This window comes from Tiliqua scincoides, chromosome 2 (genome assembly GCF_035046505.1).
Source record: "Tiliqua scincoides isolate rTilSci1 chromosome 2, rTilSci1.hap2, whole genome shotgun sequence".
Lineage (NCBI taxonomy): Eukaryota > Metazoa > Chordata > Lepidosauria > Squamata > Scincidae > Tiliqua > Tiliqua scincoides.
Window position 1 is genome coordinate 108,732,896 of NC_089822.1, and position 27,671 is coordinate 108,760,566.

The 27,671-nt window shown below is 44.3% G+C and overlaps 1 protein-coding gene across 3 annotated transcripts; it reads left to right on the forward strand.

Moving 5' to 3' along the window:
• Positions 1 to 1,403: 1,403 nt before the first annotated feature.
• AP1M2 (adaptor related protein complex 1 subunit mu 2) lies at positions 1,404 to 27,232 on the forward strand. 3 transcript variants are annotated; one of them, XM_066616057.1, is made up of 13 exons: positions 1,404 to 1,423; positions 4,253 to 4,295; positions 10,541 to 10,697; positions 12,709 to 12,776; positions 17,195 to 17,325; positions 17,859 to 18,006; positions 20,131 to 20,257; positions 20,925 to 21,067; positions 22,171 to 22,242; positions 22,640 to 22,798; positions 24,585 to 24,710; positions 25,163 to 25,238; positions 27,163 to 27,232. In XM_066616057.1, exons 2-13 carry the CDS (start codon positions 4,254 to 4,256, stop codon positions 27,183 to 27,185), a joined length of 1,272 nt encoding a protein of 423 aa, XP_066472154.1. In that variant the 5' UTR covers positions 1,404 to 1,423; position 4,253; the 3' UTR covers positions 27,186 to 27,232. The 3 variants fall into 3 exon arrangements, with proteins under 3 accessions (XP_066472154.1, XP_066472153.1, XP_066472152.1); XM_066616056.1 differs by lacking the exon at positions 1,404 to 1,423 and having other exon boundaries at positions 4,254 to 4,295; XM_066616055.1 differs by lacking the exon at positions 1,404 to 1,423 and having other exon boundaries at positions 4,254 to 4,295; positions 20,131 to 20,255; positions 20,917 to 21,067.
• The last annotated feature ends 439 nt before the right edge of the window (positions 27,233 to 27,671 follow it).

A 27,671-nucleotide genomic window follows, 5' to 3' on the forward strand; every position in this document is an offset into this window, starting at 1 on the left:
CTCCTGGCCCAATAAAGCCTAGTATTGTGTGAAGAACATCACTGCATCCATACAAATATCACCCCATGCACTCATCACTGCCACTGACCTGGTATGCACTGCACAGTCAGCTGTAGATTCCTGGCAGTAATGCTTTCTCCACAAAGGCCAGGTCTATGAGGCTCACCCAATCCATTCCTGGCAAGTTCACTTGGCAGCCCCCAGAACCCAGCTTTTAGCTAAGGGATGTGGACAGATTATAATTATTTATTGCACTTATAACTCTTATGAGCTGCTTTTTACCCAAACCAATATTCCATCATAAAAATCAATTTGAAAAATTGTATATAATTCTCCCTACAAGTTGTAAAACAATACAGATTAACAACTAGAACTGTAAAATCACAGCAGTAAAAGCCTTAAGAGACTTAAAACTTGAAGTCTGGTACAAAAAACTTCTAAGCAGGGCCTCTGAGAGGAATTTTGTCAGACCTCTGCTTCCAGGGTCTGCAGCAGTTCAAGCCAGGGAATTCTTTCTGGTACAAATAACAGCATATTTTATGTGGTATAAATATCCACTATACATTGATTAAAATATTATTGAAAGCAAAAACAAGCCAGAACACTGCAAATTCCAAAATGTGGGTGCCACCACAAAAAAGACCATGCTCCTAAACCTTATCAACTTAAGTACAAAGCAGGGTATCTACTGCAAATCTCAGGGAGTCTGGCAAAACCTGCAGATGGAAGCACAGAAGGTGATGTGCACTGCCCTCCCATCAGAAACCTGTGCCAGACTTCCCTCTCGCTTTGATTTTATCATAGATCTGTGCAAAAGGTTTTGCTTCTGAATTGTTGCTTTTTAGCAAACAATCATACAAATATTTTAATTTTTTAATGGATTCTGATTGTGGATGTTTTTCATTTCAAAGATCCTAAAATAAGCTACAATCCCCCCTTTTTGTCATGCATTCCACCCCTTCCCTCTAATTATAAACTATGTATGGTCCAGTACAAACCTTCTGCTTCCCTTTCCCATGGCACTTAACCTGCACAGGCAGCTGCCTGTAGCCCATGGATGTTTGAAAGGCCCACCAAGTCAAATCCTGGACCTTTAATCTGCTCTGCCAATTCTCAGGAGACCAGCAGAAAGAGAACAGTATGCTTCACTTGGAGCATAAGCCTGGGTGCATCCATGGAAATAGCCACTTTCTTCTGTGAATGCACACCACTTGTTTATTTTAATTACTTATAGCCTGTCTTTCTTCAAAATGAACACAGAGTGGCCAACAAAAGGATAAGCAACAAAGCACAATAAAATGCAATTTATATTTTTAAAAGGTAACATAAAATCAAAGTGATTAAAAAGTCTTGCAAAATAATGTTTGAAATAGAAGCTGTCTCACTTTTGTTCCTGCCCAATACCTAAACCTCCTTCTCTTCTGTTCTCCCAGTATTTAAAAGGCCAGTGTGAAGGGTGTAGTAATGCTTGTGAAAGTGACACACCAGGTGCACTGTAGATCTCCTGCCAAGGAAACTGGAGATGGCCTCTGCCATTTTTGCTTCTTCTGCAATATCCTGCTATGAAAGTAAATGTCAAAGTACATGAAAATACCATGGAGATTTCTTCAGAGCCTCAAAGCCTGGGCCAGCCCTAGACCATTTACCTGATGATGTGCAAGCATCTGTTCCTCCCACTCTCCAACATTCTAGCTCAGCACTCTCCTCTTCTAATCCAGGGAGCGGAAGGAGAAGCAGTGGATGTAAGCAGGTGGACAGAGATGGGTGACCCCCCCTCACCAAGCTGCCCCCTGAAGCAGTGGCTTCAGTTGGTCTCATGGATGGGCTAGTCCTGCTCAAAGCTCACCACTACCACTTTTCCTTGGTTTGCTTTCATGCCTTCATAGCTCCGACCTTGCTGTCCACTTCCACAAGGTGAGAACAAGCAAATATACCCCACACACTGAACACCTCTCTGATAAGGAGTGCTGTATAAGCAAAGAGCTGGCAGTGGCTCTCAGCATTGGCCATGCACAAAGTAGGCTTCATTTTATTTATCCAATGTTTATCCTGCTTTTTCACCTAGCCTATTTTGAAGACCCCCCCCCCCCCCGTTGAATCAGGCCCATCTAGTTCAGCTTCCTGTATCTCACAGTGGCCTGCCAAATGCCTCAGAGAGTACACAACAAGAGACCTGCATCCTGGTGCCATTCCTTGCACCTGGCATTCTGAGGTAACCCACTTCTAAAATCAGAAAGTGATGGACATGTCCTCCAGAAATTTGCCCAATATCGTTTTAAAAGCATCCAGGCCAGATGCCATCACCATATCCTGTGGCAAGGAGTTCCACAGATTCACTACACGCCAAGTAAAGAAATATTTTCTTTTGTCTGTTCTAACTCTCCCAACACTCCATTTTAGCTGATATCCCCTGGTTCTGGAGTTATGTGAGAGGGAAAAGAGCCTATCTCTATCCATTTCCTGCATAATTTTGTATGTCTCAATCATGTTCCCCCCCTCAGGCACCACAAGAAGAAATCTATGGACCTCTGATAACTGGCAAATCAATCACCACACCAATCATTCTCAAGAGAAGAAGGGACCGAAGCTGGAAGCCAACCCCATGTGGAGACAAGTTGGAGGAAATATGGAGGTTCAAGTCAAAGTTTGCTTACCAGAAGAATCTCTGCTGCGATTTAGGGCACAATCCTAACCAGGTCTACTCAGAAGTCCTATGTTGTTCAATGGGGCTTACTCTCAGGAAAGTGTGGTTAGGATTGCAGCCTTAGGACCCAATCCTATCCAACTTTCCAACTCCTGTGCAATCACAATGTAGCCTCGAGGTAAGGGAACAAATGTTCCCATACCTTGAGGAGGCCTCTGTGACTGCCTCTCCAACACAGGAAGCAGTGCATAACCCATTGGCACAGCAGCACTGGCACTGGACAGTTGGATAGGATTGGGGCCTCAGTCAGACTTGCTTCCAAGCAAACACTTTGATTGTTAGGCTATAAAGCACCCAGAAAAAGCTGGGGGCACATCTCGCTTTTTACACCCTTTCCTAGGAGTAAGCCCCGTTGAACACCATGGGAGCAGAACAAAATTTATTTGTTTTGCTTTTTGTTGCAAGCTACCTTGGGTCACCTCTGGGAGGATAAAAAATAAAAATGAAATCGCTGTCTTCAACCTGGCCCCTTGCCTGTCTACTCTGAAGTATTCAGTAGGGCTTCCTGCCAGAGCATAGAATTACAGCCTGAAATGCTCAAAACTCTTTAGGTAGATTGTCAGAGTAATCCTTAACATCAACACTGTAATGAAGACCCACATTATGATCGTTCCATTTTACAGATTGGAAGGCCGAGGGAGAGCGCGTTTGTTGCAGACCACCCACTATGTTCCTAGCAGAGACTTGAAGGGATATGGAGGTGTGAGCCCCGATCACAGCTCCAGTTCACGCTGTTAACCCCTCTGCTACACCAGCCGTATCCAGCAACGCTATCCCTGCCACTGGTCTGAGAGCCTCACCCTACGCATGTCTACTCAGAAGTAAGTCCCATTATAGTCAATGGGGCTTACTCCCAGGAAAGTGTGGATAGGATTGTAGCTAGACTCCGCCCTTGCTGATCGTTGGGGGGGGGGGGAATGCAGTGCAGTTCTAAGCACGTGTCTATTCAGAAGTCCTGCAGAGCTGAATTAGACTCAGAGCACAATCCTATCCATGTCTACTCAGAAGCTATAGTCAATTGAGCTTACTCCCAGGAAAGTGTGGATAAGATTGGGCTCTCACTCTCTAGTGATCGATTTTTAAAATTTCCGCCTCGGTTTCAGCCAGTGCTCAACCAACACGGAACCTCCTTGGAGTGCAGCAGTGGAATACATCAGAATTAGAAGTGGGTTGCCTCTGAACATGTGCAAACTGCCTTTCTTGAAACCCTGATTATCTTCAGTAGGACACTCACTCAGCGGGATTAGAGCAGAGTTTTCAGATCAAAGTGTACCTGCTGGCATCTGGGCAGCTTGGAGTCCCTGCCACTCTCTTTATAAACTAACCCACTGCCGGGCCCCAGAGAGCCAGAAGTTATAATGGCCCCAAGAAAGATACTGGCTCCTCTTTCCTGCCCCCTTTCTGTCGGAGGACTCCTAGCCCAACTCTGGGCAGTCACCTCCCCTTTAAGGCAGCCCAGCTCACCTGTAGGCGCAGCTCACTTACCTGCCCCAGGTGGCTGGCTGCTGGAATCGAGAAAGGAGGAGCAGGAGGAAGTGGAAGCTGCAGCATGTCCGCCTCGGCAGTCTTCATCCTTGACCTGAAAGGCAAGGTGAGTCTGATCTCAGTCCCCCACCCCAATTCAGGCTGGAAAACGGAGTGATCTATGCCCACTCAGTCTCAATGGTGGGGAAGTTTCATCGATAATTCATCTCCCCTCACCCCCCAACACACAGCCCTCAACCTCTTCCAATATGGTATTAAGTGCTTGCAGATGAAAGTTTCTGGTGGTTGTTGCAACGTTCTTGAGACCTCCCTCCTGGTGGACACCTGTGAAGTCCAACTCAACCAAGAGAAGAAGCCCTGAAACTGCCTGGGAAGAAGAGTGACATTTGGGGGTCCTGGGCTGCCAGTCATCTAATTACTGAGCACTCCTTGTCCCTTCATGCCTATAATAGAGTATGAGAGAGCCCTGGCCAATCCCTATCTCCCCACCACCACCATCACTCCCTCCCCTGCAGAAGGTGGATGAAACCAGAGCAGGGATGGGCTCCAATTCCCTGCTGTGTGTGTTTTCTGCCCAAGTGCCTCCCATTCTTCGGTGCTGTGGCCCAGCCCTAGACATTCCGCTGTCTGGGGCAAAGGATGAGGTATTTTACTCCCACTTGACAATTTCACAAAAACCGATACCTTACAAGCCAAGTTCCTAACCTGTAGGTTGGGACCCACTGGTGGGTCATGATCTCATTTTAGGTGGGTTGCCAAAGGGTGATGGAAAGATCAGTTATTGTTGCTTCTAATCACCCTGCAAAGGGCTCAGCTCCTGCAGTTTGCAAGCATGTGCAAGTATAGGGAGATAAATGTTTGAGGGTCTTTTCCTGATTATTATTACTTATAAATAAATGAAACAATTCTTTCTAGATCTCCTTTTTAAAAGTCTGGTAAAGCTAGGTGGGTCCTGAGGAGTGTCATTTATAAAAGGGGGTCCTGATGCTAAAAAATTTAGGAACCACTGCATTAGAGAAAGCCCTGGCCAATCCCAATCTCCCTCCCAAAGATGGGGGAGGGGTGTTGCTCAAGTAATTCATAGATAGCAATTGATGAAGAATTAGAACAAAAAAACTAGGGATAATATTCTCATTTGTCTTTAAACTGACCCCATTTAGACTCGAGATGGTCTTGAGAGCTTCTTCCACATTCATAAGTATTTTGTCTTAACTGAAAATTTAAGAATTATGGAAGTAAAAAATGCAAGTTTCAGAGTTTCTTGTAGAACCAAGTGGTTGTCTGAATATAAGAATGACATCTCTGAATGCCAGGTTCAAGAGAGCAACAACAGGATACAGGTATCATGTTGTCTTGAGTGTTCCAAGAGACATCTGGTGAGCCATTGTGACATATAGGAGGCTGGAGTAAATGGAGTCATGGCCTGATCCAACAAGATTCTTATGTTCTTATGCTAAAGAATATGCCAGGGGTGACCAAACTTAATGTAAGAGCAACATACAGTAAACTTCAAATGTTTGAGAGCATCAGTATTTAAGAAGCACTTATGTTTATACTCACAATGAACATTTGGTTTATACCCAGTAAAAAATTATAAATACTTAATAATTAAGTAATTAATACTTTTTGTATTAATTATGATTCAAAAAGTAGCTCAGCCAACACAATTCCACAAGCCATGCATTATATGTCAAAGAGCTGCATGTGGCTTATGAGCTGTGGTTTGGCCACCCCTGGAATATACCATGCTTCACATGTAAATTATTTCATGGAAGTGGTACATACCTAGTCTTATTCTTGGTATGCAAAGATTTTCAAAGCAGGATGTTTAACATAAGACCTTTTGCTGGGATGGTCACATTATGTAGAACAGATAACTGTTAGACCTTTTTTTATTCTTGCTCAGTAATCTTGAAGAGAATATTTGCTTCCTTCATTTAGAAAGATTTAGTTTTATATTCAAACAAAAAGAAAAGTATGGCAGTTTTCTTGGGTGCTCTTATTAAATTTAGCCATTTTGCTTTCAGTATTGATATTGTCACAAACATGTATACCCTGAAATCAAAATGGAAATATCCATATACATTGCAAGAAATAAATTCACTGTTTTTTTTAACTGTTGATTTAAAAACCAAATAAAAAGCTTCTCACCAAAATCACACCTACAACTGCACATGGGTCATGAAGATTTCTAGTCTAGTTCTGAGCTAGTGCTTTTCTACAGCCAACAGGTTTTGAAAAATGTGTCTTTGTGCTAACTGGGAGAAAAGCAAAATTTAGGCTATAGCAGCACAATCCTAATGCTACCCTGAGTTGCTTGTGACAGTTCCTGAGTGTCAGGAATGTGGCATAAAGCATGTTCTCAGCTATTCAGGAGCAGGCTGGGTGCTGGCCTGGACAGACTGGTACCAGATGTGGGAAAGGGGGGAAGGAGGGAGGGAAGGAGGGAGGAACAGAGGCTGGGAAGGAGTGTTTCAGGGTGGATCAGGCCTGGAAGGAGAGTGGGGATGGCCACGGTGGCACAGGCCAGATCCCAACTCGCATACCCAGCCCAAGTGGCGTTACTTGGGCCGCTTGGATTTTTGCCCGCAGAATTGTGGGTGCAGCTCTGGATAGCCCCATATGGCTGCCTGTGTTGCTTGGAGTAAGGGGACTAGAATAAAGTCTAAGGAGAAATCTGAGGCTCAAGAAAGGCAGTATAGAAATACCTGTATTATTATTATTATTATTATTATTATTATTATTATTATTATTGTGCCCCAGGCTGCACCAAACCTGTTCTGGATACAACACAGGCCGGTCAGCCTGACTGTTCCAGTGCAGGTTAGGATTGCACCCTGAGGCTAGTATGCCTGTCTAATTCAGAAGTTGTTATTCTGGCCCCTTTGTTGCAGAGAAGTGTATATAGCCTAGAATGGGTACCAAAACTTGTAATATAGAGGGAGCTTTGTGACTTGCTGTATTACTCCCAGTTAATTCAATGGAACCTGTGATTTTGGTTGCTCTGCCTGTTTTGAAATTTGGTCATTCTGGTTTTTTTTCTGGAAAATTGTTTATAGCCTGGAACAGGTTCTGGAATGTGGGGCTTACGGGCTCATTTTATCACTCCCAGTCCCAGCTAGACTGCTGCTGTAGGTGACTCTTGATTAATTGGATGCTTGTGTTGGTCAGTCATTCTAAATTGTTCTTTCTTGAATTCAGATTGTGTATGAGAAATCAATAGTTTCAATTCAGGATGGGTGCCATTTAAAAAATGTTCTCATGTATCTGTAAGATATGTCACCGTTTTCTGCACAATAGTAACTTCTCCAAGTTTCTGGCCAATTCTATTGTTTCAAATGGAATTTGGTCAGGAAGGGGTTAATAACAGCATGCAACTGGAATGAGTTCTGGCCTAAAATATTGTTGACCTGTGTCTATAGTCTGTGTCAGGCACAGAGGCTGGAACAGAAGCCAATTAAGAGATCCAAAGACTGCTCAAAACTTGTAATATAGAGGGTGCCTTTTGGGCTGTCGAACTTTGTGCTAGGGATGAAGCCTGTGAATTTGCTTGTACAAAAACTTGCAACCTGACCTCATTCCAATACTCAACTTGAACATTAGAAAATATAATGGATATGACAAAGACACCATAAATCTTTAGTATTCTTTCTTCCAATGGGAGCCCAAACTGGAACTTCTTGAACTGCCAGGGAGAAGTGGAGGCAACAGTAACTTCTTTCTTGCTGACTATAGGCTGATGCCTGGAGAGGGAAGCAGTTCTTGGGTGTTCTGTCTTGATTGCTGAGTTCTGCAATGACAACAATCCATCTCCTGGCAGGCTGGCAAGGCAGGGAAGAAAAGAATAAGGAACTTTCCTAGAAAACTGGGGTTCCACACATCTGCAGGTGGCTTCATTGTTTTGTTGAGAGAGAGAGAATAAGAATAAGAACAAAGAAAGGAAGAATTGCTCAATTTAAGAATAAGAAAATTCAGAGTTAGGGAAGATAGAAAATTGATTCAGTAGATGTCAGTCAGGCATTCTTCAGAAAGGATCAAAGCTTATGAACCATCCAAAGCTGTATTCAGGCTATGGATAACACTTGGGCTTCCTGGAACAGACCCGGTCCAAAAGCACACACCCAGACTGTGCAGCAGTTCCTCAGAGAGAGGGCAACCACGTCTAGAAAAGGATGAACCTCTCTTCCCAAATGGGTTCTTCTCTGCAACAAAAGAAACTCTGCTCTGCCCTAATTAAGTTTCAGTTTGTTAGCTCACATCTAGCCCATCAAGACATCCTCTAGGCCAGCAATTTTCAGTCTTTTTCATCTCAGGGCACGCTGACAAGGTGCTGAAATTGTCAAGGTACACTGTCAGCTCTTTGATACTTAACAAGGCACGCCATGCTGCTGGTTGGAGGCTAACATCCCCCAATGGCCCTAACAATAAATGACCCTCTCCCAAATTCCTGCAGCACGCCAGAATGTCACTGCACACTGGTTGAAAATTGCTGCTCTAGGGCATTGGTACAGACCATTATACTTTTCAGACTACCATTAGCATGTACACACAGGGGATATCTATTCTGTGTGCTGGGACCCTGAGCAGTAGCACAGCTTAATGCTTTGGAAGGAAGGGGGCGGAGGCAAGGGTGAAGGTGCAACAAACTCTTGTTGTGGAAATAATGTTACAGTGGTGGGAAAGGGTAATAAAAAAGCAATTCAATTTTTCTTAGTGGTCTATATGTATTGGCAACCTTCAGTCTCGAAAGACTATGGTATCGCGCTCTGAAAGGTGGTTCTGGCACAGCGTCTAGTGTGGCTGAAAAGGCCAATCCGGAAGTGACAATCCCTTCCACACTGGGAGCAAGTGCAGTCTGTCCCTGGCCTGTCTCCCTGGCTATGGGCCTTCCTTCTTTGCCTCTTAGCCTCAGACTGTTGGCCAAGTGTCTCTTCAAACTGGGAAAGGCCATGCTGCACACCCTGCCTCCAAGCGGGCTGCTCAGAGGCCAGGGTTTCCCACTTGTTGAGGTCCATCCCTAAGGCCTTCAGATCCCTCTTGCAGATGTCCTTGTATCGCAGCTGTGGTCTACCTGTAGGGCGCTTTCCTAGTCTATATGACTAGGACCTAAACACAAGTGGTTGCTATGTATAGAAAAGAAGAGGATATCCTTAAAAGTTAGCATACTGGCAGATGCACGGAAGCTAAAAAGATCGGGGAGTGATGGATGTAGGGGATGAGAAGGTTATCGGGGGGAACTAGGGTTCTGCAGTAGTAGAAGGGAGAGAAGATGCATGAAAGGTTTCTGAGGTGGTGGCTATGGCAAAAGGCTGTGGCCGGATTGCAGTTTGTGTAGCCTGAACAAAGGGTTACAGGCAAGAAGTGAGCCCTTAACAGGCAGTTAAATCCTTGATTTCCCTTGCAGTAAGAGAACTAGTCTCTCCCACTGGACAAACCCTCCTAACTGGCACTGTGGCCTGCTCAGAGGGATCCCTTCACATAACTGAGAGGGATGTTGTTTGTGCAGCTGCTGTGACAAGTTAAGGGAATCTGCCTAAAAGGAGGCCTGGGGTTGAAGTGTCACCCTTAGCACAGTTTTAAATATAGACTAAAAATAAACACACAAACTCTCTCTCTCTCTTTTGCACACGCTCATAAGAAGAAAAGACAGCAGTGCTAAACACGTTGTCGATGCACACAAGACAAGAAATGTTAGAGGGAACTTTGTGAGTTGCCGCATGGCTGTGCCAAGAACTCAGGTTAACAATTTCTGCTGTTTGGTGCACACTGTGGTGCAGTAGTTGTGAAACAAGAATGCCAGGAGCAGTGGTCCTTGTGTAGGAGAGCAAGGTATCAAAAGATGGAAAGGGCTTTATAGCAGTCCCAGGGGGACTAGGCTGTAGCAATTGCACTTGCAAGGAGAGGTGGACAAGGACAAGAGAGCTGGAGCCATTTTCTCAGAAAGGGTACATTGTGCAGTGATCCATAAAAATAAAAAAAATTGTCCTACCTGCTGGCTTTTGGTTGTGCTCCATGAGAGAAGCAGGGAAGAAGGAAAAGGGGAGCAAGTGGTTACCAGGCCTGGGTACCCAAACAAGTTGCAGAGGATTGAGGTCCTCAACTTTTTGTGACAAGAAAGGGTTGCAAGTGAAGAGTGGCTACTTTGGATTTGGTGTGAACCTACCTTGACTCATGTGTGACTCAGAGTTGGAATGAAGCGAGGGAGACCTGCATCTTTCTCCAGGTGGTAGGTGAGATCAAGGTAGTGGTGTTGCCTACCTTTTGCCTTAGCAGCAGACTGGGCTGTCCGTCTGTGCCAGTCATGTATGCCTGTCATGCATACCCAACCTGAACTGCCTTCTTGTCTCATAGCCTCTGATCAGCCGCAATTACAAGGGTGATGTGAGCATGTCAGAGATTGACTACTTCATGCCGCTGTTAATGCAACAAGAGGAGGACTGTGCCCTAACACCGCTCCTGTCTCGTGGGAAGGTCCACTACCTCTGGATCAAGCACAGCAACCTTTACTGTATCCTTTCAGTGTCTATCTCAGTGGGGTGCAGGGATGTTGCATTTTGCCAGTATTCAGAGGGCTGACTCATGAGAACACTGGATGCTTGAAAACTGTGCAGACCTGCTTTGGGCCTGTGACCAGTTGGATCTGTAGCAATGCTTTTGTGCAGGTATTGGGTAGTTGCATGGAAATTCATATTTGAGCTTTTGAACAATATGTATTTTTCAAAAAACTGTAGATAGAAAAAATACAAATAGATAGGAGAGAAACTTTAGGCTGCATTTAAGAAAGAGAGAATAACTGGAACCCTTGAGGAAAAGAGCCATACATGGCAGCAAAATACTTTTCCAAACACCTATATCTTCTGTAGATGCTGAGGACATATGACTTTCAAACATGTTTCTTACAACTCTAAGACCCAGAAGTCCATTCTTAATATTCTCCACCCCACCCCTAAAAAAACCTTAAGAAATTGAATTTGACACCAGAGGTATGAGATTCTGTTTACAGGATTACAAATGGTGGCAAACTCAGCCAAAGGAGCTCCTTTTCTACAGGTGAACTTCCTTATCCAGAGGCGTATATACGCCTTTTCAACCAATAAGTTCACAAAGTGGTTTACATAGCTGAATAAACAAATGAAAAGGTAGTTTCTGGTCTCCACAGGGCTCACAATCCTTCTTCTTTTAAATTTAAGTGATACAGAGGAGACACCAGTGAACAGACTCTGAAAAAAATATTTTATGGTGGGTTGGATAAGGACAATTTTACTTCCCCTGCTTTATAAAAGAGAACCAATACTTTAAAAGTGACTCTTAGCTCAGTGAGCAGGGATAACAACCCTGTGAGGTAGGTTAGGCTGAGAGATAGTGTGGGCCCAAGTCACCCAGGGCTCAATCCTACCCAACTTTCCAGTGCTGGTGCAGCTGCAATGCAGCCCTGAGGTAAGGGCTGTAGGACATCTGTTCCCTTACCTTCAAGAGACCTCTGTGATTGCCCCAGCACCACAGGATTCAGTGCACATCCCATGGGCACAGCTGCACCTGCATTGGGAAATTGGATAGGATTAGGCCCCCAGTGAGCCTTATGGCTGAGCCACATCTTTGAATCTGGGTCTCACCATTCCCAAGTCTGTGCCTCCAACTACATGGTCCTCCCTTTCTGGACCAGGGCTTCATCTGTGGTGAAGGGTCAGTCACCCAGAGATTCTCAGTTCCTTTTCAGGGGTTTGAATAATGCAATGGAAGCAACATCCCCCTTCTCACAAACAAGGTGTGTGTTAGTTAATTAGTAAGAAAGAAGTGCAAGCTGTGAGAGGATATGTTAAGGCCTAGGTCACCCCGCTCTGTACCAGCATCTCTTCTGGATTACTCTGGACTTAACTGAGCGCACTGGTTGAAACTGTCACTTTCAAGAAGGTGTGTGTGTTGTACACAAATCACTCCTATATTAATAGAGCGTTCTAAATAAGAATGATGTTTACAGGTTGAAGCACACAAATAAATGAAACAATTATATCAAGCTATATTATTTCTCTGTTTAGCTTTGGAGTTTGCCATAGTTTGAGAGCTTGCCATCTTTTGGTGAAGCCATCCTAAAGTCAAAGATGAAGTCACCTGAACATGCTTACTGTATTGAGTTTACCCTCACCCTAGCACAGCTCTGGCTAATCCCTGAGGCTCTAAGATAGCCTTGGGTCAAGTCAACAACCTCTATAATATATTCAGCCTGCCATAAATAGAAAAGGAACTCCAACATGGGGAGAGTGTCTCCCTCCCACAGTCTGTATCTGGTCTTGAGTGCTTATAGTCACAGGTTTGTGTTGGGTTATCAAACTTCCCCCTCAACAATGGTTATTCGTTTTTTAGTCAGGAGCCCAACAGGGCAAGGAAAGAGGTGTGGAATGGTCTCTTCAGGAATGCCTGGCTCCTTCTAGTAATGAAGGATGAAGTCAGAGAGAGTGGATGCTTCAAGTGCAACAACCCAGGTATCTCTTTCTTGTCCTTAACCTTAACCTTTTCTGTAGTGGTGGCCCTCACCATGAAGAATGCCAATGCCTCACTGGTGTATTCATTTCTTTACAAAGTGGTAGAGGTAAGAAGCCATTCTCAGTTATTGAGGACAAATTGGGGGACTGAGTTAGGAAAAACCACTTCCTTCTGTTTGCTTGGGAGAAGGGGAAGCAGGCTATCCCATTGGCTTGGAGTAGCATGGAGGAATGCCTGTAAATGCTTCTGAGTTCTGTGTGAGCCTGAAAAAAAGATGTGGCACAGCCAATCAGTTTCACCTTCGTGCCTTTCGCTTCCTCTTGGTGTTTTCAAATTCTGATATTATCCATTGGGGGATGGGGTGGGAAAAAACCTCCTTCTCTCTCAGAGCATCAAATCTAAAGCACAATTCAGCAGCTTACACAGAAACACAGCTGTGGTTGTTAGAGTTGTAGACCTTGTGGCTACAAAAAAGGGGGGGGCAGACCTGGATTACAATCCTAAACAAACTTACTAGGGACTTACTTCTGAGTACAGACAGATAGGATTGTACCATAAAAACCTTCAAGGTATATTAATTTATATATCACTTTTATATAAAATCCCAAATTTTATATAATACCAAGGAACAAGGGAATAATCAATAAAACACAACTGTGGAACACAAACCAGAATGAAACTATAAATCACAATAAAACAGTTCAAGAACTGGATGAATAATGTCTGTACCTGGAGTGAAGAGGATAGCAAAGTTAGTGGCAGGTGTGCTTCTTTGGGAAGAGCATTGCAAAAATGGAGAACCACAACAGAGAGGACACTATCACAGATCACCACCTGCCTAACCTCAGATATGGGGGAGGAAGGATACACCTGCAGAAGGATCAGTGATAGGCATCTTAGGCTGCAATCCTAACCACACATTCCGGAGAGTAAGCCCCATTGAACAAAATAGGACTTACTTTGGAGTAGACCTGGTTAGGAATGTGCCTAAAGTAACCAGGCAGGTTTATGGGGAAAGAGAGAGACCCAAGCCATTTAGGGAGTTATAACCTTTAAACTCCTTGATACAAGCATTGGTGTAGCTAATGATAGTGTAGCCTGGTGCCAAGTTCAAAATGTTGCCCCGGAAGTGATGTCACAACCAGAAGTGACATCAGGCCCGGGTTTTTAAAAAAGTGAAAATTGGGAGGAACCCACCTCTTCCCCCCAGCAGTTCACCACTCACTTACTCTGCTGCCTCCCCGCAGACAGTGGTGTAGCTAAGGCACATATCTGCTACCTGAGGTCAAAGATTTTGTTGCACCCCCCCCCCCCGCATGACAAAATCAAGTTTAACTAAATAAATGAAAAGTTATTGGTTCCATGCTGTATCATAACAACATCTCATTGGCACTCAGAACAATTAATCTCACAGGTTAGTCTGGAGTTAAGCAAATCCACTTTTTGTTCTACAAGGCAGTTGTGTTTTAATTTTCTGGTTAATTGACCATAACGGTTGATAGAATACAGATATCCCAGTGCAGTTTGTTGCACTGCATTCAGCATTAAGTTACCTTTCCAATGATATATAACATGATGGTATTGTTCATACATACCAAGATTTTCACAATTTTGGTCACTAGTGTCAAGCTCAGCTTGTTGCCCCCCTAATGTTTGATGCCCAGTGCAACTGCTACCCCCTGCTCGCCCTTAGCTACACCACTGGAAACAAGTTCCTTAAATTGGGCCTAGAGATAGACTTTGATTTACTGCAGGTATTTTAATATCAGCAGGATAGGATCCACACTTTCAGTTCTTGTTCTGTTCAAAATACAGCTGCTAAGTTCCTAACTGAAATTTCCAAACTCTCTTCAAAGGCAGCCTTACATACACTGCATTGCAATAATCTAAACCAGTGGTTCTCACACATTTAGTATCAGGCCCCACTTTTTAGAATGAAAATCTGTCAGGACCCAGTGATGTCATGACTGGAAGTGGCATCATCAAGCAGGAAAATTTTTAACAATCCTAGGCTGCAATCCTATCCACACTTACCCAGGAGTAAGTACCATTGACTATCATTGTTCAAAGAATATACATAGTAGCTTGTTAAAAGTACAGGTCTGTAACATTTCCCCAAATGCAGTCACATACCATGGTAGCATCAAGTCTAATATATTAAAAATAAAATATTGAAATGAATGGGAACCTACCTGAAATTGGCTTGCAACCCACCTAGTGGGTCCTGACCCACAGTTTGCAAAACACCGATCTAAGCACAGTGTGACTAGAATGTGAGTAACTCTGATTTGGCTATCTCTGTCTAGTAATGGCTTCCACTAGTGAAAGGCAATTTGTGCCACCGAGGCTACTTGGGCCCCCCAAATAGGGCAGGATAAAAAAACACCCCTGATCTTTAAGGGTGCATGTATCCCCATCTAGTGCAGGCAATCCACCATCTCTCAAGTCAGATGAATGCCCACCAACAGTGTCTCCATCTTAGCAAGATTGAAATTCAATTTGTTCCTTCTTTCTTCCCCCCCCTCCCATTGTAGGGACATCTCCAGTCCATTAACAATCCCAAGCATAAGTGTAACATTACAATAGCATCACCTAGTTTTGATGAAGAAGAGAAACAGAGTTGGGTATCAGCAGTACACTGATGGCACTACACTCCAGCTCCCCAGATGCTCTTCCTAAGTGATTTAATATAGACATTACACACCTTGGGGGACTATAAGAGTCCTGTGGAACATCATGATGTAACCACAATTGGGCAGAGCTTTAGGGCCCAATCCTACCCAACTTTTCAGCTCCAGTGTAGCCACAATGCAGCCCCCTGGTCAGAGAACACATGTTCCCATACCTTGAGAAGGCCCCAGTGACTGCCTCCACCACAGGATGCAGAGTACTTCCCACTGGCACAACTGCACCAGCACTGGAAAATTGAAGAGGATTGGACTCATAGTCCCCTAACACTATTTTCTGGAACTGACCATGGTTAGGAGCAGAACCATCAAAACACAGTGCTCCAGTCTCCATTCCAGACACAGGGATGCCATAATCAATGGTATTGAGAGGTCCAGGAGAATCAACAGGGTTGCATTCTTGTTATCATTGTTATCAAGGCACAGACCATCCATCACAGCAACCGGTGTCATTTCAATACTAAAACCTGCCTAGAAACCAGAATGAAATGAATCCTATATGAGTAGCGAAACAGTTGCTGAACTGTGTACCATGAGCAAACTGCCAAAGTTCTGTAATAATTCTATAATTAAAGGCTGCAGTGAATCTGAAGTACAGAGGATTCTGCCCACGGCAATGATTCAGTATTCCTGCCTCCTTCCAATCAGCCTCCACTGGATGGAGAAACTTTACTTTGCTACATCTGTGCATCATTCATTCGTTCCCCTTGATGCAGTCATGGCAGGATTGTCTGTCCTTATGGGAGGCAGGCACAGAACTATGACTAATGTGGAAGCATAGGGGATGGGTTTTTCTGGAACTGGGGAGCAATTATACTCACACACTCTTAAATATTTTGGGGCACAAAAATTACCCATGTTTTCCATTTTAATTTTGAATAAAAGTGTGCCTCTTATCAAAAGCCTGGGGAAAACTGCAGAAGTGGCTTAAGGTGCAATCCTAACCCACTTGCCAGCACCAACATAAGGGCAATGCAGCTCTGAGGTAAGGGAGCAAACATTTCCTTACTTTAAGGGGGCCTCCATGAATGACACCCAACTGCAGGATGCAGCACATGTCCCATTGGCACTGCTATGCCAATGCTGGTAAGTTGGTTAGGAGTTGGGCCTTATTCACTCAGTACAGCAATCAATCTCTTATAGACCCAAGTTCTTGCCTTTGACAAATTCATTCACACTTTACAACAGATACTGTTGCCAGGTGTGCTTTTAAACACACAAAACGTGCACCCTGAAGAAAACGAATTTGTGTGCTAGGATCCTGAGCAGTGGCCAATGGCACAGCTCTGTGGTTCAATGGGACAAGGGAGGTGAGAGTGAAAGGTGCAACTAGAATGCATTTATTGTGAGGATAATTAACAACAATAGCAAAGGGGGAAAAACAGTGTCTAACTAAGCAGTGGATAGAGAGGGAACAGGGTGATTGCTCAGTTAATTAAAAGTGTGGCTTTCCTTTGCCTGTGGACCCAGGGCATTTTGCCATCAATTCAGTTAATAATCATGTTGCTGGGCTGGGCTGAGTTTTCCCAGAGGACACCCAGCACATGTATGCATGTTTTCCACATGCTTTAAAAGAAAAACAAAGGTAATAAAAGACTAACTGAGCAAAAGTACACGTTTTCTCCTTTCCCAGTTCCTCCCCATACTATCTTACACACACACCCCTAAAAGAAGTGTTCCATAAGTTAAATGAATCAAATCTGCATAATTTATGCATAATTTGGTTTTAGGGTCTACAGAATTCTAGGAGCTCAGCTACAGGGATAATACTGCAATCACCTTTTAATTATAAAGTCCAGTTGGATGAATTCTGAACTTCCATTTTCTTATTTGACAGGTCTTTTCAGAATACTTCAAAGAGTTAGAAGAAGAAAGCATCCGTGACAATTTTGTCATTGTGTATGAACTCCTGGATGAACTAATGGACTTTGGGTTTCCCCAGACAACAGATAGTAAAATTTTGCAGGAGTGAGTCACTTGTTGGTTTCCCTCCTCCCATTTTTATCTTCATTTCTGTCCCTATACAAATGGCCTGGCAAGATTAAAAACCAACTCTACAGGGATGAGACTACAGAAGATATAGTGCAGCAAAATGTTTGAGTATATGTCAAGTCTCAAGTGCTGTATGTGAAGGTTTCATACTTCTATCTGTGTGAAACATTATTTTAGAGGAATCCCTGATTTGTAGGAAGTGAACTGTTAAGCAATGCTTACAGGTCAGTGGCAGGATCTGATGCTTAATCAAAATGAATTCTTATACAAAACTACTCAGTCCTCAAAGCAAACCTCAAACTTAAAATTTCAAAAGTGAATTTTTCTTTGCAATTTCAAACTTGTTGTTAAGATAGTGTCTGCTCTAGATAGCAAAAGACATGAGCCCTGCAATGGTGGGAGTAAGTGTAGGATACTTCATCAGGAAAGAGAAATAACTGAATTGCAATTCTAGATGTTCTAGCAGCAACTTGATCTTGCCCTCCTTCCCCCTTTTCCCCTCACTGTAGGTACATCACTCAGCAGGGCAACAAGTTGGACACAGGCAAATCCCGTGTTCCAGCCACTGTTACAAATGCAGTCTCCTGGAGATCAGAGGGCATCAAATACAAGAAGAACGAGGTCTTTATTGATGTAATAGAATCTGTCAACCTGCTGGTGAGTCACTACAGGGTTCCATGAATGGGTCTATCTATAATAAGAAATACTGTATAAGTGCATAGGTAGGTTCATTGTACGAGTATCAACCCTAGTATCAAAGCTGGTTTTGGTATCATGCCAGTTAGCAACAGTGCTATTATTGCTTGAGGTATGAATATAGTTGCTTTGCAACCCTGGAATCCTGCAGGCAGAGATCAAACTGTAGACCCTGTATATGCCAAACCTGTGATTTCCCACAGAAATGCAGTTTCACTCAGGCCTCTAACAGACCTCAGGCTATAAGGCTGAAAATCATCCAGGTGGGCAGGGGATGTCACAAGATAAACCCCTGAAAGGCCATATAAACCTCCTTTCTGTGAAGTAAGGGAGTTGCTCTGTGAAGGGGGAGTGGCTGTTGCCTGACCCTTTTCCAGCCAAAATTAGCATTGCCTGAAGGACACCAGAAAGGGAGGCACTATCTCTTCGGAGGTCACATTTGTATCTTCAGAACCCAAACTTGTGCTTGCTGATTCCTGTTGCATTTTCCTTGCCCTTTCTGATCTTGCTGTTGCAGTGCCTATTCTTCCTTAACCCTCATCCCTCTGCTTTGCAAAATAGTTGTTCCTCTTATCCAGACACACTGTGTGTGGCATTTGTTGCACAGAATCCTTGCATGACATCCTTGACCTTGGAGCAGGACTCAGATCTCCTTCTGGGAGCTCGGTGTCTAATGGGTTCTAGGTGCAATCCTCCTCCTCATCTCTGGGTTATGATGAACTAGCTGGCTGTTGGGACTGAAATGGCTGTCATTTCCTTCTTTATTATTGGTTGCAGGCTGTGCCTGTGTTTAAACAGATGTGGGGTTTAAAGCCAGAATGTTTTGACTGTAAGCATCAGTTGCTGTCCTGACTGCTGAAAGAAAAGGTGTTGATGGCTCTCTGAGAGCCCAATCCTATGCATGTCTACTGAGGCTGCAATCCTATCCACACTTACCTGGGAGTATTCTCCACTGACTATAATGGAACTTAGTTCTGAGTAGAGATGCATAGGATTGGGCTCTCAGGTAGCCTACCTGCATAGTGCATGTATGAGGGGGTGCAGACAGCATAAGAAGACATTACTGTGGGTATTGCAGCTATCATGGTTGATACATTCCTTGGCTGGCCAATACAGGGCGGCCAAGCAAGGAGGAAAAACAAGCAGTTCTCTACCCTTTCCCCACCCACACCCCCACCTTAGAATGACATACTGAGCGCACAGTCCCACCTTCCTTTGTGCTTTCCAGTTGAGTGCTCAGTTGAGGCTGAGCATCAGTCCCCCAGCACAGCTCCCCCTCCATCCCCAATTCTGAACCCCAGCCCTGCACATGCAGAGTTTGAAAAGCACGCTTGGGCTGGACTCCGTGTCTTCGCGCTTGCATGCTCTCAGCTCCTGCCCACCTAGGAAAGATGGAAAGGAAAAGAAGGAACAGGGCTAAGCCCAGCAGCTGTAGCAAACACTGGAAGACTTGGAGTCTTGCTGGTGGATCCGGAGCAAATGAAAGAGCTGCTGTTGCTTTCATGACTGAGCTGGCACTGCGGGTTTAGGCTTCCTTCCCCACTGGACAGGATTTTGGGATTGCTCCTCCGGTTTTACTGCCATCCTGTACCTTGTTGCTGATGCTCCTGGGATGAGGATGGAGGAAAGTTCTTGCGGCTGGCATCTGCCCAAAAGGGGCCTCTGCACGTGGGGAGGGAGTCCGTGGTGGGCAAACCCTCTGGAAACAGGCAGCATCTAGCCTTGCTTTGCAACTAGAAGAGTGCTATTCTAGAGAAAGAGAGAGAAATGTTGGCCTCCAGGGGAGTTGGAGATACTTCATCGAGTCCAACTTAGGTCTCCTTGCTCCAAACTAAGTATTTTCTTTTCTTCTGTAGTCTCAGCTTCTGTAGGGAACCCCCTCTGATGAGATGCCAACTATAGTAGTGTATAGGCTGTATAGTATATAATGCACTAAAGTGCTCAGAATGTAATTTCTTCAAAATGTTACTTGAATTGAATAATTTTAGCTGTAATTGGGGAAGCCATCCTCCTTCATGGCGAAGAGGGGTGGTGGAGGGCCTGAGTGTATCAGCTGCTACCCCCAGACCCTGCCCTGTCTTTCAGGTCAATGCCAATGGAAGCGTCCTGCTGAGTGAGATTGTGGGCTCCATCAAGCTAAAGGTGTTTCTCTCAGGCATGCCAGAGCTGCGCTTGGGCCTAAATGACAGGGTGCTCTTTGAGCTCACAGGACGTAAGTGACTCGAGACCTGAGACAAGAGCATGAGTGGGGGAGAGGCAGCAGTGAGAATATCCAGTTAAATGAGCAGATTTGGGTAGCAGGTGGAAAGCAATATGGGGCTTTGCCTAGTACAAGGACTTTTCATCTAGTGTTCCTAAGGGTTCATTTGAGTCCAGGGACTTATTTTGAACACTAGCATTCACCTCTGGAATGAGTCAAGTCCTTTAAAAAAGTAAAATAGATATTCTGAGCATTTCTCTCAGCCCTGAGACTCTGCACCTATGCTACCACATATCCAGGATTAGGGGCAAGACTTCCAGATTCACTGTGTGCCTCTGTGAACAATGTAACATCTTTAACATGATACCTTTTAATTGGACTCTTTTATTAAGCCAAAGGGTCAACATGTTTTCTCCCTATACCACATACAGGACTGCATATTTCTTAAACATCCCACCCCTTGAGTTTCTGCATTCTAAACTGAAACTTTCTCATGATTCCTTTCCTTGTTTAGAAGCCTATCCTGTGTTGAATGCTTTGAGATTAAACTAGAGGGACAAGGGATTGTGTCTTAACTATTCTTGGTCTTGAAGGCGACAGCTGTCTTTATCTGTTAGCCAGAGCAGAGCTTCTTCAACTCCCCTCTCTGACTGCTTTCTCCTCCACGTTTTGCTTCTAGGTGGAAAAAATAAGTCTGTGGAGCTAGAGGATGTCAAGTTCCACCAGTGTGTACGGCTGTCACGTTTTGACAATGACCGCACCATCTCCTTCATTCCACCTGATGGAGATTTTGAGCTTATGTCCTATCGACTGAACACACAAGTAAGTGTGGGTTTTGGCCAAGGAAAGTGGTGCATAGAAAATCATCCTAGTATGACATCTTCCTTCTCTGTTGGGGAGAGATGCCTTCAAATTCAGCATGATAATGAATACAGCATGATACTCCTGCTAATTGGGTAAGAGGCACTTTTTCAAGTGGGTGCTCCTTTTTTAGCAGGGGGAGAGTAACTGGCCCACCTCACCCCAGCACTGTCTGTTCTAGTGGCTGTCTGCTGGTATTCATTTGCATCTTTTTAGATTGTGAGCCCTTTTGGGACAGGGAGCCATTTAGTTATTTGATTTTTTTCTCTGTAAACCGCATTGTGAACTTTTAGTGAAAAGCGGTATATAAATACTGTTAATAATGTTAATAATAATGATACTGGATGTTGTTTCCCCAGGCCAGCTTCAACTCTAAAGTGTTGGCTGATGCTGCTTATAGTCCCTTAAAGAGGGACATCAGAAGATGCACCCAGCATCTTCCCTGTTCAGGAGGCTGTTTTGGGTGCCTTATGTTTTTGAGTAGTAGCTGGTTGGTCCCAAAATGAAGAGAAGTCTCCATACTTTATGGGTTTCTGGCAATCCATTCTCTGTCACCATATGCCCTATAACAGCCCTGTGCACATATGCATCTCTCGTCATCTATAATCCCAGCACTTCAGAAAGCATTTTTCTCTTCCGATCTCCTTTCCCCTACATGAAACGGAACAGAGCCCAGTCTGGTTCAATGGCAAGGTCCAAAGAAGGCCATTGAAGGAGATGATGACTCCAAAATCTCTCTCCTACTAGATGTGTCCTGTTATCTTGTAATTTGTTCAGGTACATTTAAAAAACAAACCAACTCCTAACAATGATTTGTGACTTCAAGATAAATATTGTTATGTTACTAGCATCCCCTTCTGCAAGGTGCAATTGGTTGTTTTGAGTATACAGGATTGATTAAAATTGAGATTACATGGCTTCTAGGTGGTGTGCTCAGCATCGTATCATGCTGTGCTACTCTGTGCCAGACTCTATGCCATTCTTCTGTTGTGATTAGCCCGTCACTCACTGGAGATGCTGAGTCCCATGAATGATACTGTTTCTCTCTTTTGCTGTGCATGAAGGTGAAGCCTCTCATCTGGATTGAGTCTGTCATTGAGAAGTTCTCACACAGCCGAGTGGAGATCATGGTTAAGGTAAATTCCTTTGAAGGATACTTTCATCTCTACCTAATGCTTCTACAGGTGGGGGGACGACCTGTAATATAATGGATGCAAGGTCCTTTGCTTTTTGCTCCTGTAGATTTTGTTTACACTCAGCGTAATATTCCAAACTGATTAAAGTCTCCCTCATTCTAAAATGAAATCTTCAGCAGCTTTGTTGAAAAACAGAGCACTCCCCTTGTGCCAGTGGATAGTGAGAAGAGTCAAAAACAAGCCCTGAGGCCTGGATCAATTTGTTTCTAATGTGCAGACTGTTTCTAATGTTATTATTGCTTGGGCTTTCATTCTCTTGTGACAAGTAGAGGTTTGTTGAGAAGAGAAAAATGCATGCAATCCATGAGTCTCTCTCTTTCTCTCTGACTCTGGAAAGGCGAAGGGTCAGTTCAAGAAGCAATCGGTGGCTAATGGTGTTGAAATATCTGTGCCAGTCCCAAGTGATGCTGATTCTCCTAAGTTCAAAACCAGCATTGGCAATGCAAAATATCTACCTGAAAAGAATGTTGTCATCTGGAGCATCAAGTCCTTTCCGGTGAGAGAGCAATCCCTTGTCCCAGGGGTTCTCAAACTTCTTGGGAGTAAAACTGAGGTAAATCTTTGTGGGGGGGGGGGGCAAAGGCAGCAGTGCAATTGCCAAAACGTGTTGCTAACAGGGGCAAAGTGCTTTAACTTTTTTACCCAAAAATGCGATCACAAACTACTTCCAGTTTCATGATCACAACCAGGAAGTGTTTAGCAATGACTTTTTTTTCAACATTCGAAGACTTGGGGAGCCCTGCAGAGGGCTCCCTGCAACTCCTGGATGTTGCAGCAGCCCTCTGTAAGTAAAAGCAACCCCCCTCGCCCCTGTTAGTGACATGATCCTTGGGATCACGTTGCTGTGTCTTCCCCCACCCCTTAAGGGGCCAGAGCTGGTGAGTTGCGACCAACAAGTTTGAGTACCACTGCTTTATACCTTCTCTTCCTTATGATTTAACAAATCAGTGGAACATTGCAGTCAATGTGAATTTTGCTACTGACTTCATTAAGTTCTGAGCTGTCTGTGACAGATCAGGAGAGATCTTGGGGTGCTGGTGGACAGCTTGAAACTATTGACCCAATGTGTGGCAGTGCTGAAGAAGGCTAATTTCATGCTTGGGATTATTAGAAAAGGTATTGAGAATAAGACAGCTAATATTATAATTCTGTTGTACAAATCGATGGTAAGGCCACAATTGGAATATTGCATCCAGTTTTGGTTGCCACATCTCAAAAAGAATATAGTAGAAATGGAAAAGGTGCAGAAAGAGTGACCAAAATGATTATTGGGCTGGGGCACCTCCCTTATGAGGAAGAGCTACAGAGTTTGGGGCTCTTCAGTCTAGGAAAAAAAGGTGCCTGAGGGGGGAAATGATTGAGACATGCAAAATTATGCAGGGGATGGATAAAGCAGATAGAAGGATGTTCTTTTTCCTCTAACGCCAGAACCAAGGGACAGCCACTAAAATTGAGTATTAGGAGAGTTAGGACAGACAAAAGAAAATATTTTTTACCCAGCATGTAATTAGTCTGTGGAACTCCTTGCTACAGGATGTGCTGATGGCATCTGGCCTGGATGCCTTTAAAGGGGGGTTGGACAAATTTCAGGAGGAAAAGTCCATCACAGGTTACAAGCTGTGATGTGTGTGTGCAATTTTCTGATTTTAGAAGTAGGCTACCTCAGAATGCCAGATGAAAGGGATGCAGGTCTCCTGTTGTCTTGCGTGCTCCCTGAGGCATCTGGTAGGCTACTGTGAGATACAGGAGGCTGAACTAGACGGTCTTTTGGCCTGATCCAGCCAGGCTTTTCTTATGTTCCTTAAGACATGCATTTTCACTCTAAGATTCTCCTGAGTCATATTTGCCTTTTTGGAATGAGGCAGGAGAACCCTTCTGGGAGATGGAGTGGTGCTCCTACAAGTCTCTTAGAGCCCAATCCCTTGTATATCTTCTCAGAAGTAAATCATAGTCAATGGGCTGTGCTCCCAAGTAAGTGTTGATAGAATTGCAGCCCTTAGCGGGTCTGTGAGAGGTAAACAGAGGATTGGGCCAGAGCTTCCATTGCTAGCACATTTCTGCCCAACAGATTCCAGTGGAGTGTGAGGGGACATGAATGAAATCCATAATGGACTCTATAAATGCTAGTAATAGATCTTCCTGCCTCTCATCTGCGCTAGGGAAGATCCAGTTTCCCATTCCATGTATTCTTCCTGGCCCCTGATGCCAAACATTACATTAGGCTGGCATCAGTTCTTATTGACCAGAAAATATGCGACCCTTGCTTGTGTTTGGTTCTTCAGGGTGGCAAAGAATACTTGATGCGAGCTCACTTTGGATTGCCCAGTGTTGAGAATGAGGAGCTGGAGGGTCGGCCTCCCATTGCGGTTCGGTTTGAGATTCCTTATTTCACAGTCTCTGGAATTCAGGTAAGCTGGAGATGATTAAGTGGTAATGGCCATACTGTGTGAGCAAGGGATTATTTGTATGTATGTTAGAATCGGCACTTCTAAGGGGGAAAGAGAGACAAGCTGGCAGGGTTGCATCTCTAAGCTGTGACTGAGTACATAGCACATGATTGACTAAAATTTTAGGACTGATTAAGCTGCTTGTATTTGGCTGAGGTTTTCATGACGACACAAACTGTTGATGTCAGTGGGTCTGAATATAAAGAGGGATGAGCCTTACCCTTCAAGGGAAGCCTTTCCCTTCAAGAGTTTACGTTATATGACCTCAGATAGTCTACAAATGCTTGCTGTTTGTTGATGGAAAGCCCCATCCACTAAGGAATGACCTGTACTGGGTAGGTCAAATGGCCAATGGGTAGGCCAATGACCCCTTTCCATCTCCTTCATTCTTTGCTGTCTCCTCTCATTTCCAGGTGCGTTACATGAAGATAATTGAAAAGAGTGGGTATCAAGCTCTGCCATGGGTCCGCTATATCACACAGAGTGGGGGTAAGTTATCAGCCGGCTGCTTGGAAGCTGTACAGATGTGCGTATATATGTTAGATTCTCTTGTCAGCCTTAGAGTTAGGCTCCCCCTGTCCTGGTGCCTGTGAGAAGCAAGCTGCGTAATGGAGAAGAAAGACCTGCTGCTGCTTTGGGATGTGTGTGAATGAAACACATGTGTCTGCCTCTGTTTGTGTAGCCTGCTCTAAATGTTTTTCAGTTCGGTCTTACCCCTTGCCATGCCATAGTATGCAGCTGCACCAACGGGGGCTGCACTGCATGGGGTGGGTGGGTGGTAACCAGGAGGCAAACCCAAGGTAAGTAAAATAATTTTTTTATATATCACCACGTAATCCTTCTGGCCAGCTATGTGTCTCCTCAGATGTATGCCAGCTATAGAGCTGGCGTACGTCCAAGAAGAGCAAAGGGATATTATGGGGATAGGATCTGATATGCGCAACTGCTGCCAGATCCACCTCCTCCCCAAAGTGCCCTGATCCCTTCCCACCCATGGCCTCCCACCCACTTACTGGCACCAGTAGAGTGTCCAGCCAAGTCTGACATGTGTGTGGAGCCACTTTTCTACCAGCAGCTTTGTCGCATGCAATGGTAGCACAGTGTTACTGCTGATCTTGGATCACAGGGTCCACTGCTATAGAAGGCCCATAGGATTGGGCTGTTAGAGGGACACTGTGGGATTTGAGAAAGCCTACTTGTAGGCACTTTTTATCTTACACCACTTGTAGGCAAAGAGCTACATGATCCTAATCCAGTGGTTCTCAAACTTATAGAGGCTGCTGCCTGACTTGTAAATTTAAAGAGGTGCAGCTATAATGGTTAATGGCAGCAGTGCTCCCTCCTCAAGGAGTAGCTTGTTTGACCCTTGATGCACATAATCTGCCCTGTCAGTTTCACAAACCACCAAAAATTGGGTCATGACCCACTGGTGGGTCTCAAACCCACAGTTTGAAAATCACTGTAGAATAGAACCTAATCTATTATATGAATTAGGGCGCAATCCTAACCAACTTTCCTGCACTGACACAGCTGTGCCAATGGGGCATGTGCTGCATCCTGCTGTTGAGGGGCAGTCATGGAGGCCTCCTCAATATAAGGTAATGTTTGTTCCCTTACCTCGGAGTTGCATTGCCCTTATGTCAGTGCTGGAAAGTTGGTTAGGATTGCAGCCTTACTTTACTAATAAAACCCAATTGTTCCTCTAGTTCAGGGGTCTCCAAACTTTTTGGCCAGAGGGCCACGTCAAATATCTGGCGTGGTGTGGAGGACCGGAAAAAAGAATTAAATATAAAATATAAATAAATAAATTCGAGATGGAACTTAGATGAGTGAATAAATGAATGAATGGGTTCATTCACTGAACCTCTCTGGCCCTTAGAACACCCTCCAGAGGTAATCAGAGCACAGTTCTGGTCACATTCAGTTGAGTGGGCCAGAGGCTTTCAGGGGACAAGAGGTTGGCCACGGGCCGGAAAGATGCTGGCTGCAGGCCGCATCTGGCTCCCGGGCCAGGGTTGGAGACCCCTGCTCTAGATCAATGTTCTGTGTACCTAACATCAGAGGTATTTTTCACCTGAATGTGTAAGTTCCATTCACCTACCAAGGCTGATGACTCCATGGATTTGTTTTAATTAATTTTTTGAAAGCCTTCTAAGGTAGTCTAGCACTGTATCTTGAGGCAGTGCATTATATAAAGAAATGCCTGAATCAGTTGATCACAGTTAGGCAAGACTCTCATTGCAGAAATGATGCTGATTCTTCTTCAATAAAGCTTATTCTTCTGTGTTGTAAGACGTCTAGTTTTAATAAAGGGTTTCATGAATTTACCAGGCACTGATGTGAAACGGTCAAGGTACTTACTGGCTAAATTGTACCTCAGGTTTAACATAACTTTTTCTGCCTTTTGTTCCAGATTACCAACTCAGGACACATTAGTCTTGTGATCTTGGAGACTCCCACACCCTCAAGAATGAAGGAGTCTGGATGCCCAGAGAACTCATTTAATCTGTAGATGGCTCTCTCTGAAGCAGATTGTGTGTGTTTTGTTTTTGCTTGTCCTTTCTCTCCTCAATGCCGTCCTGTTTCATCACTGCCCAACTGTAGCTTGATTTAGGGCCAAATCCTATCCAACTTTCCAGCACTGATGTATCTATTCCAATGGGATGTACGCAGCATCCTGTGCTGAGGGGACAGTCACTGAGGCCTCCTCAAGGTAAAGAAATGCTTGTTTGCTTACCTTGGGGCTACATCCTGGATGCATTGGTGCTAGGAAGTTGAATAGGATTGGGCACTTAGTTTGCTATTTTTGGACCACTCAGCTGGGTGCTTGAAAGGAAAATGATTATTCCAATCTTGTTGCTTGAGGTGGAATTCATACCACTTCCCAGCTTGAATGGTCATGGACCTGCCTCTGGTGAAGTG

Bases quoted from the DNA above. Each gene is read 5' to 3' on its own strand.
- AP1M2 (XM_066616055.1), top strand. From the start codon at position 4,254: ATGTCCGCCTCGGCAGTCTTCATCCTTGACCTGAAAGGCAAG. The intron at 10,698-12,708 runs GTATCCTTTCAG...CCTTTTCTGTAG, and splicing joins CAAGCACAGCAACCTTTACT to TGGTGGCCCTCACCATGAAG. The intron at 20,256-20,916 runs ACGTAAGTGACT...CCTCCACGTTTT, and splicing joins GTGCTCTTTGAGCTCACAGG to GCTTCTAGGTGGAAAAAATA.